Raw genomic sequence first — 10,939 nt, 5'->3', positions numbered from 1 at the left:
CTTTAGATTTATGATTTTTAAACAATATCCAATGCAGATCCGCCGATTTAGGCAGTATTAGTGCAGATTTGCCGATTTAGGCAGTTGGTGTAGACTCGTCGGATGAAGCAACACCGATCACAAAATCATGCTGCAGTGGCTGGCCACCACTGTAACTAGTATGATTTTGTACCCGGGTATAGAAAATGAAAGATATTTTGGATTTGGATTATATTTGGAATTGGAATTGAAGTTGGATTCTCTATATGATGATTTTTTTGTCGTGACAATATTTATGGAATTGCAATTAGCATTGATGAAAATTGACATATTAAATGATGAGTGTGACCAATGTTATCCATGGTATGGGACACTAGAATAGGTAGTATGTGGATGACGGCAGGCATAAGCAATGTTATCTTGTTTCATAAATTTTTTATTTTTCAATGTCATATTTCTGACATAGAATACTAATCACTATTTTTGACAAGTATGGTTTGCAGATATTTTTATCTTTGCAACTAAGGACAGTTGCTTTCCAACGGAGAGGTATGTTATGAAATTGATATTTTACTATATATTGCAGCTAACAGGTGGAAAAGACTTGATCGAGCTAGGCTATTGTAAAAGGATATCATATTTAATGTACATTTTATTATTCAAGTGCTCTTTTATGAGCTTTGGCCATTTATGACCGGCCGGCCAAATTGTAACCAATTTGACCATTCAAGAAATCTATAAATCAAATACGTGCAAGAGGGAAATGGTCACTCTTGCACAGGGGGGAGATTGCACCCAGTGTCTTTGTTATTCTCCTCTCCTCTCCCCTCTTCTCTCTCGCCATGTTGGCGTAGCACTCCACTCTAGGAGGTGCGCCTTCACGTGCTCTCTCAATCTATCTTGCTCTTTGTCTCTCTCTGCTCGTGTACAACTGGGACTATGCGTTGTGTGATTCGAGGTATGCAGATTTGTTCGTTTCATGGCTTGTAGTATAGTGTTTTTGCTATTTTGCAGGGCTCGCGATGTTTCCGTCTGTAGCAGCCTCCTCTAAAGGACTAACGACATTTGGGGACAGACTGGTGGTTCCAAAGGGGGAGTCGTATGCCCTCAAGTGCAAATAAAAACACTTGCTCTCTGTTACTCAAATCATTTTCAAACAAGAGTGGGTTTTTTGCGCAAAAGAAGTCCAAGGGGCTTCAACACTCTTGTAGACCCATAGCCATACCCAAATTTTACATTCTGTGATATGGGGCTCCAAAATGATATGAGCCTATACAAAGGTAATTGAAGCATAAGTTGGAAAATTTGACATCAATTGTTCACTTCTAGAATGACGTTTTTTGAAACAATCATGGAAATTGGCAAAACTTAGATTACTTGTGGACTCAAATGGGGTGTTTAACCGGTGAGGGGCGCGCCGAGGGGGGAGTGGGGGGGCTCAAGAGCCCAAAATGATCCGAGGGGCTCCCAAATGATATGAATAAACATAAAAAACAACTCTTATTAAAACAACCATAACTTTCAAATACCAACTCTAACTATATGTTTTTTAAATTCAAACAAAGCTCTTGAGAAGCTCTACGTCTTTTATGTTGGAAAGTTTTGCAATTCTGAAGTTAAAAAGAGTGATATAATGCTCCAAAGATAGGAAGTCAAAGACTAGTTTTTTTGTTGGTAGAAGACGATCATTGTTTTGGACATAGAGTTGACTTGTGACTAACCAAATACCTTAAACTAAGTGAGTGGGATACAAGGGCTCTTCCATTAACCTTTGGACACAAGGATTATGATAAAATTCAGGTTGTGCAGTTGTGGGGCTCAATCTCAAAGACTAGGAAAATATGGTGTGTTGAGGCAACTTAGGGCTATTGAAAACAATGAAACAAGCCAGAAGGAACACAAGGATCTAGTCAAGGACATCAACGTATGAGGATTCCTAGATTGGATACTAATCACAAACATGCTTATGTTTAGAGGGATCCATCGGAGTAATCAATAAAAGAGTGACGTGAAAGGCAAGCTCCTATGCAACATGGTTTGTAAAACAAGTTTCAAGAGGAGCAACATCAAACCAAGCAACGCATTTACCCTTGGCAATGGATAGTATACTTAATAGTAAACCTACGAAGCCCACGATAGTCTATGCACATGTGCATACTATTGTCATTTTCCTTTGCCAACAGAAGGGGGGAAGCCCATGACGAAGAGCTAGGTTCGCCTTTTATGGATATAGGCTCTGTTGAGGATGCTGCAAGCATTAGGAGATCTATTGTTGTTAGAGTTGTTTGCAATCTTGTTGGGATGTAAGAGACACACAGGCTCATGCATTGATTTCATTATTTTTGAAGTGCATTTTTTCTCACATCCACTTGACAAAATTAAAAAAAAAGGCTTTGGATATTCTCATTGGTCTTTATGCAAGTCACAATGAGGCACAAATTGCATTGTTCCATAAAGAGTTGTGATAATGGTCTAGGCACTCATTATATTTGATACACTCTAAGACCTCTAGGTCACCACCAACCAACTAATTCCTTGCTTGACTTTGTATTGATTGTTCTTGATGCGTTACCAAAATCTTACCAAACTTTTGCCAGTACTTGGAGACTTATGACCCAAGGAAACCCTCAAGCTATCATGTTTGATGAATTGTGCACATTGCTATTACAGGACTCTATTTCAAAAAAGAGCAGGGGTGAACATTGTGCAAAAGAACAGACTTTTGTCTTTGCTGAAAGAGGAAGTGGTAAGAGTAATGCAATCACTTCTCGAGGTTCTTCTATGAGCAGCAGGGTCACTTGTGTATAGTGCTTCTGCTGGCAATAACTAGTCTAGGAATTCTCGTGAAAAAGGCAAGAAGAAGATGCATCAAAATTATTGCAAGTCTAATGATCACTTGGTCAAACAATGTCCTGAGTTGAAGGCCAAAGAAGCCAAGAAGAAAGAGGCCAGATCTTCTATAAGTGCAACTGTTGTAGGACATTCTATAAATGGAGATTGTGATGTTGATGTAGATGCAAAATGGACATTTAGTGCAGTGTACTTACGATCCTTCTATTTGTGATGCATATATGTTCGTTGCTATATAGTCACATGTTTGGTACTTTGTTTGTGGTTCTACAAAACAGATTACTTTGCATCATGACTTGTTTACCTTTATTGAGGTTGTTCCTAACAAGAATATTGTCACTTGTGCCAACAATGCCTCTCATCCAATTAAGGGAGTTGAAAAGATTGTACTAACTAATGTACATTATATGGTCAAGAGTCAAGCTTTACGACATTTTTTAAAGCTTGAGACTATTGTGTGCTACATATGTACTTAATAGGTGCCCTACTAAAGGTTTGCAATCTAAGAGTCCTTATGAAGCATGGCATGATAAGAAGCCATTTATTGATCACACAAGCACCTTAGTCAGCAAGCACGACAAGCACCTCAAGCTTGGGCCGGGTTCCCACCTCGATCTTAGCCCTAGCTTGCCTAAGGTCCTAGGTCTAAGGACTTTTATCACTAACATTTGGAGGTCTTTAATGAAGCTAACCCTAAGGTCTTTTAAGATCCATTAGTTGGCATTGCTATTTGCTTAGACCATCTCCCATTTGGACCCATTGCCTTTGGTCCCGTGCTGAGATAAATCTAAAAGCACATGTCTATATTCTAACTCTTGTTCCTATTTATTCGCCCACATTAAATGATGAGTTTAATATGAGAAAAGAATTGGGGCTAGTTAGATATTAGATTTTATGACAGAAGATCGCATCTCATATGCTTGTCGATTGCTATCAAGATTGCAAGGGGAGGGTGAGGGGGTGCAAAGACTGCAAGGGGTGGATGAGGGGGAGCTTCCATGGCAAGGGCAACCTTGATTGCCTTCTCCTTTCTCCATGTACTCGACTGCAATGTTGATTGGAGGTTCTTTGGGTGATGATATGGGCTTTTATTTTTGCTGCCTTTTTACAACCCTTTTTTGCTCGGCTTGGCATGGCAGCTGGTAGGACACCGAGTAGGAACCTTGCTCAAGTTTTCTCTCTTTTATTTGTTTGTGATATTGTCTGGCAAAAATTCAAGTCATGAGTATGAGCTCTACAAAATGTCACTTTGGATATTGAGGCATTAAGAAACAAAATAGTCTTACCCTCTTTGCATACCTGCAAGATGTATTGACAACAATGCTCGATGATTCAAATCCATGTATCTAGTTACTCATAGTTGTCTGTCAAAACTAAAGTGCAGAGTAGATCCCAATAGATATGGGCCTATTGTAATGGAGCTAGTTCTCTATCTTTGATTAACTTGGTTTTTTTCTTTATTTGAGGCTTACATTGGAGGACACATACTCCATTCTTGTACAATCGGTAGAGAAAATGGTACATTTGAATCTTTTTTTAAAACATGGACCATACCGTGCGTAAGGCATCAAAGAAAGATTTAGTTCTAATGTCTTTGTGTCGGAGACTTAAAGAAACGTGAAAGAAAATCCTTTGTTGATGACCATATAAAAGCTCTTCTTCTGCATGTTTGCTTTAAATTTTAACATTCACACATAGGTTTTTGAGGTGCATGGAAGGTTGATATACACAAGGCGTTTGGTTTCCATGCACATGTAAGCTTGATATACACAAGGCAAGGAAATATTTGGTTCACACAAATATATGGGTGTCTCACACAAATATATGGGTGTCACAAGCTCATGGTTGTGATGCAATGACGACAAGACCTTAAAATTTTCTATTTGACTTGTTGATTTTAAGCAGTGCATTCTCTTTTGTGCCCAATTTTCATGTTTTTGTAGAGTGACATGTTGTAACCTACTATGTGATTACACGTATGGGACAAGTTCTTTGGAAACACATGTTGCAAGGTTAAAGTTATGTTGGATTGAGACACTCTACTTGTGACCCATAGGTTTCTCTTAATTCCAAGAGGTGTAATCTCTTAAAAGTCTCGATCAAATATTAGAAGGACAACATAAACTACTTCATTTGCATCATTTTTCATAGAATAGGAAGCAAATAATACACAATGATCTACTAAAGGACTTAAGGCCGAAAGATGGTAGATAGGGCTAAAATTAGAAGAGACCAAGGGCTACATTCCTAGCTTGTGTACAAATGTTTCTCGTGTGGCATTTGGCAAGAAAAGAGGGCTTGCACACATGATACCGGTCATTTTTGCACACATGATATATTGGAAATTGTAGGTGCATTTGAAATTTACTATTTCTATCAGACATAATGGAAAGTATATGGTTAGTGTATTATTTGCATAAACTAGCTTTTGATATACACATATTGGATTTCGATTATGGACATTGTGATTTCCTTTGGCCTTGATACTTATATCTAGCATTATTATTAATATGTACTATTTTTGAATGCTAGCTTTGATTGCACAAACGATATTGTTTTGGTATTGAGCATTGTAGTTTTATATGCCATCATGGTTGCTTGGCTTGCATAGATGGCCATAATTTTGTGTTGGACAATTTAGTTGTGTGCAAAATTTGGACATTGCTTGCATGGAATATCATGTTTTTTAACAAGTGTCATTGTATACCCTTTTATGTTCATTGCTAAAGCTATACAATTGTGCAATAACTCCATCTACACAATCTTGTAAACAACCTTTCCAACACCTATATTTCTAATGGAAATATATACATAAATAACACAATTATAAGGAAGCTCGTCATTTGTAGCTAAAGTGTTTTAGCTCATTGAACTAACATACCCTATATATATATATATATATATATATATATATATATTTACACACACACACACACACATATATATATATACATACATATATATATATATTAGATAGAGAGAGAGAGAGAGAGAGAGAGAGAGAGAGAGAGAGAGAGAGAGAGAGAGAGGAGAATATTATTATTTTTTGTTGTCCTAAGTTGTCATAAAGCTTCAGGGAGAAAGCTCATTTTGAGCTCTTCCATAACATTCCCTCTAATTACCCCTTTGGACCTCAAAGTAAGGAACTCTAATATATAGTGGCTTCCAAGTTGGTATTCACATCATATAGTAGACCACGATATGCCCCTCGTGCATATGCCCAATTTTATAGAGGCTTACTTGGCATTTCCATGGGAGGAAGCTTTTTTCTAGCATCGTTTCAAGCAAATAGCTCCTTCAAAGCTAGCCATGCACATGCCACGTGAAACATGCTCAAATTCCACAAGGGATAAAAGTACCTAGCATATTGGAGTTAATACAAGGATCAACTGGACATGATGGAGAGGTTTGTTAGTGGTATAAGTGGTAATCGATGAAAGAATAAGCATTTGATAACGACACTGCAAGCAACCTAGTTCCTTCAAGCTCGCCATGCACATGCTTTGTAGTCGGCTCAAGTACCAAGATAGCATAGGGGAGTAAACACAAGGTTTTAACCATTCTGTTAGAGAGAATTGTCCATGGCATAAATGGGAAATGATGAAGAATTGGGACAAAAGGTGATAGGCATCACATGACCTCGCTAAGAGTCGAGTAAAGATTGCACACATGAATATTTGGCACTCAAAAGCTCTTTCTCGTGGGTGCATGTATATAGGAAGTCTATTTCTAATTGTTGAATCAAACTTATTCGGACTCTACTAAATACACGTTCTTCACGAGAGGGCAATTGTGGTGCCCAAGGAATGGCTTACAGGGGGGATTTGGGAATGGCTAAGAGGGGTTGTGTCCCTCTTGTTAATGGTTTGGCACTTTGTCTGCATGCACGTGGTGGTGCGTCCAAGGGAACTTCAACTTTGTATTTTGAGAAAATGAAATGAGAATTGAGCGATGCTCCCTTCTGTCGACGCAGCAGCGCGTGAAGCAGCACGGTGGGCGATTCGACTCGGCCACCCCACCATCGCACGCTGCAGAGGCTTGCGCCTCTTCCTCCTCCTCCTCCCTCTGCGGCTTCTCACCTCCGAAGCCACATTTTGGCAATGGCAGCTCGAAGTGCTTGCCAGAGCTCTTCCCTCTTGAATTTCCTCACCCACCCTTGCGTTCCTTTCCCTGCATCCTCGACCAACGTTAGCTTTGGTAGCTCCTGCCGTGCAAACCACCTCCCGCTTCATGTCACTGCATCAGCATCGGATAGCCGCAAGGTATGCTCATCTGGTTGCGTTATTAAGTATGAGATGGATCTATGTGCTACAAAGACTCATGTTTATGATGGGATACTCATCAATTGATTTGTTAATTATGGAAATCATATCTACTGTCTGATTAAAATTGCACATGCAGTGCATGCTATTAGCTCGGCAATCACATCCTATGGGTGCTCTGCTCTAATTGTGCGTGTTGGCACATGTATATGCCTTCGTCGATTGGCCAATTTACCCATAATAGTGCTCATCTTGATGACAAGTATTCTTACAATCGTAGATGATTCAGTGGTTCTTGTTGACCAGGCAATGAAAGTTGATGGAACGGTCTTTAAGGACAGAACAGTGCTTGATCATAATCCCTTGGCCAAGTAATGCGATGCTTTTACTATTTAAATGTGTCCATCCAATACACAGTTGCATTTTAGATTGAGATTATATTTTGTTTTGCAGGCAAGGGGCTCCGTCAAGCGTTCCTGCTACTGCTCCTATTTCTGTGGTGGCCACGGAAGTGGAGACTTTACCCTTGGATAGGTTGAAGACTGGCTATCTCAAATTCAAGGAAAACTACATGTAAGACCGCACGGCCACTGGAAGGTCGAAGTGCATGCATTACCTAGATTAGCTGTGGGCTTTTCTTTCGTCGTGGGCTTGTTTGTAGAGCGGGACATATATCACGGTGTGCATGCATGTGGCAACTTCACTGTGAACTTGTGAAATTACCCACACTGCTTACATTCAAGGACAGTACTACCCAAAAAGGCTATAATTTTTGGTTCTGTTGGGCAGAAAAAATCAAGCACTTGTGAAGTTGCTGGCGGAAACTCAAATGCCTCCGGTACCTTATGTCCATAATCTTCTGTCGACCAATCTGTTTCCCTGGCTTTCATGTTAAAAGGTTGTGTTGTAAACTTTACAGTACATGATTATTGCCTGTGCTGATTCAAGAGTGGATCCATGCACTGTTTTGAGCCTTGGACCTGGTGAGGCTTTTGTGCTACGTAACATTGGAAACATGGTTCCACCTTACACCGGGGTTAGGCCTATTCCTGCATTGTCTTTTGGACTTACAGAATTTGTATATGGTTTAGTTTACGAGCCATAATCATTTATATCTGCACGCAGAACTCTTGCTCATCCGCTGCTTCTGCCATTGAGTATGCAGTGCTTCACTTGAAGGTTATAATTTTTTTTTCTTAATGAATTGACTCTAGGGGGGGTTTCTGATTGGGTTCTGTTCATCGGACACAGGTGAAGCATCTTGTTGTCATTGGCCACAGCCGATGTGGTGCCATCAAAGCCTTGATGGGCATTGAAGAGGACGGGTCAAATAAATTCAGGTGGGTGTATTGCTCTAATGGAGCTTAATGCATTTTTTTATATTAAGGATCAACATAGCCTTTGATGATTAGCTTTAATACTTTCAGTCTGGGTATGTCGCTCTAATGGAGCTAAATGCATTTCATTTTATTTAGGATCAACATAGTCCTTGATGACTAGCTCGAGCATTGTTAGCCTGTGGTTTTACCATGTTTTGTCTCCGTATGCGTTTTCAGTGAATTCATAGAAGACTGGATCCTGATTTCGAAAACTGCCTCTAAGAAGGTGAAGAGCTTGCACCAATCTGCTGAGTTTTCGGATCAGTGCACAAAGTGTGAGAAGGTGAGCTATGCACGTGTAAAAGCATTGGGATTGTTCAGAGTTATGAGGATTTTAAATTGAATATGTTTAATTTGTTCAATTTGATAGACCGCAGATAACCTGCTAGGGAGAGCTGCCCATTTAGTGCTGCATCTTTTTTTCCCGGCTGTCGGATATTTTTTAATTTTGGGGGTTTAGAGGGGGCCAGAGTGGCACCAAATGCCACTTAACTATAAGGTTAGTGGATACCCCACTAGTTTAATGGTCAAATCTGTGAGTTGCTAGCCTCTCTGCACATGCGCTTTGTGCAGACGCTTAGTGGTCCTTTTCAAGAATAGTGTATAGATAGCTAAGCTGCACTTGTCGTGAAGCTGTGCAGATTCTTGAATGTCCTTGTGAGATTTCAAAGGGAGGTTAAGATGTGAAAGTAAAGTTTGATTCTTATTGGCAGTCTTCTTGTAGAAAGGGAATGTTCATATGTGGCTAGGACCCAATTTAGTACTTAAGTGAGTAAATCACAAAATTTTAACTGGCATGGTTTGAGGCTTACGCTTGTTGTTTTTGTGGCTCTTCAATGGTGCAGGAGAATGTAAACAATGCGTTGTGGAACTGCCTTTCATATCCATTTGTTAGAGAAAAGATGTCTTCAGGGGAGTTGACTCTTCATGGAGGTTACTATGATTTTGTGAACAATGCTTTTGAGAGCTGGTCGGTAGACTTAGCATCAATGTTGAAGGTCGAAAAGGTGCAATAAGTGGGTACAAACTGTCTCTAGGTGGGCACACCCCCTCCCTCTAGACTGAAAGGGAACATCTGCATGGAGGGGACGATGCTTTTTGAAGAATCTTTGAGAGCTGGTGGTTGGATGTGTCATCGATACCTGGTCAAAAGGGTGCAATAAGTGGATGTTAACTAACAAAGAATTGCTGTGAGAGGCAAATACCCTCCCTCTTCCCACGAAATAGAAGGATGGTGTAGCAGCAGTGAGTGTTTTTCATGGCATGAGTTATGCACTTGGTTCAAGTTTTGCATATCCAACAAAACCAGCTTGAGTGTATCATGTATCGATGGCATCGGGACAATGATTAACTAATTATTCATCTTGTTGCAGCCACTAAAGTTTCAATTTATTGAATCTATCTCATGTGTAATTTCTTTTGGGTGTCATGTTCTATTTGCTTTTGTAAGAATGTTTTTGATGCAAATAGTCTGCACCCAAGAGAGACGAGTGTGTGTCAACAACATTTTCAAAGCTGTGCTTGTTAATCAGCCTGAGGCACTAGGACAATCTGTGCTATTGAGGGTTGAGCAGGTCTGAGGTACTGTCGATGATGCAAAGAGGAAACCGAGGTGATAAGCAGCTTGTGTAGAACAAATGTTGTGATTTTACAACGACTGATAATGATAACACCTTTGAGACGGTATAAAGTCTGGAAAGGACATAGCAGACAAGCTTGTAGTATTGGAGCAACCTCAATTAGTCCAATACTGATAATTCAAGTGTTTTGATAGGGAAAGTGTCTTGCGAAATAAAAAAGCATTTACAAAGTAGAACACAATTTTCGAGGAATGATATCCATGGTGCATCTGTCTACTCATCTCTATTGACTCCAAACAAGTCAGCATCATCCTTGAGATCTTCACTAGCATGGTGCGTGTATATCTGGAATGCCCATAAAGGTTCTCATGGTGCATGTTAAGGTTTTAGACTTAATAGTCTTCAATGGCAAGTACATTCGCTAGGTTTGGCATTTGAGGGTAGTTTAGCCATGTTGACCTGTTCTCCTTTAGTCCTATAAATGATTTCAAGCTCCTAACCGTGGCACTTGGCAGTAGAGTGGATCTTCACAAATTTGTTGTGGTACATTTTAATGTCGAATATAGTATACAAGGTGTTTCTTCACCCAGATGACCCTCCATGTTGGCTCTAGCTCTCTTTTTCGGGTCTTTAATAGCTACTCTTACCTCTGATCTCTTTTAGCATCCTATCTTTGATCATGAGTAGCTCAAATTTAATCAATGGATATGTGAGTGATTGACGGTTCAAGTTGTCATTAATTTCTTAGGTGTAACATTCATCGTATGGAAGATTCTTTGCTCCCACTCCATGGCTTCTTTCCAACTATCTTTGATTTCGGTTTAAGATGGCTTCAGTGAGCGCTTTCTTTGCTCCCATGCTTAGGTTCTCTAAAACCTATGCTTGTGCG

General features: G+C 39.8%; 1 protein-coding gene across 1 annotated transcript; it reads left to right on the top strand.

Moving 5' to 3' along the window:
- The first annotated feature begins 6,672 nt into the window (after positions 1–6,672).
- Positions 6,673–9,869, top strand: LOC147441883 (carbonic anhydrase 2-like). Its single transcript, XM_086528282.1, has 9 exons — positions 6,673–7,091; positions 7,398–7,462; positions 7,545–7,664; positions 7,881–7,929; positions 8,011–8,127; positions 8,217–8,270; positions 8,343–8,431; positions 8,648–8,753; positions 9,316–9,869. The coding sequence occupies exons 1-9, from the start codon at positions 6,930–6,932 to the stop codon at positions 9,484–9,486; spliced, it is 933 nt and encodes a 310-aa protein (XP_086384408.1). The 5' UTR covers positions 6,673–6,929; the 3' UTR covers positions 9,487–9,869.
- Positions 9,870–10,939: the final 1,070 nt, after the last annotated feature.

This window comes from Adiantum capillus-veneris, chromosome 14, assembly GCF_014529385.1.
Source record: "Adiantum capillus-veneris isolate H3 chromosome 14, ASM1452938v2, whole genome shotgun sequence".
In the NCBI taxonomy this organism is placed as follows: Eukaryota; Viridiplantae; Streptophyta; class Polypodiopsida; order Polypodiales; family Pteridaceae; genus Adiantum; species Adiantum capillus-veneris.
Note: the sequence above shows the minus strand (reverse complement) of the source record. Positions and strands in the feature narration are given on the sequence as shown.

Bases quoted from the DNA above. Each gene is read 5' to 3' on its own strand.
- LOC147441883 (XM_086528282.1), top strand. From the start codon at position 6,930: ATGGCAGCTCGAAGTGCTTGCCAGAGCTCTTCCCTCTTGAATTTCCTC. The intron at 8,271-8,342 runs GTTATAATTTTT...CATCGGACACAG, and splicing joins ATGCAGTGCTTCACTTGAAG to GTGAAGCATCTTGTTGTCAT. The intron at 8,432-8,647 runs GTGGGTGTATTG...ATGCGTTTTCAG, and splicing joins GACGGGTCAAATAAATTCAG to TGAATTCATAGAAGACTGGA.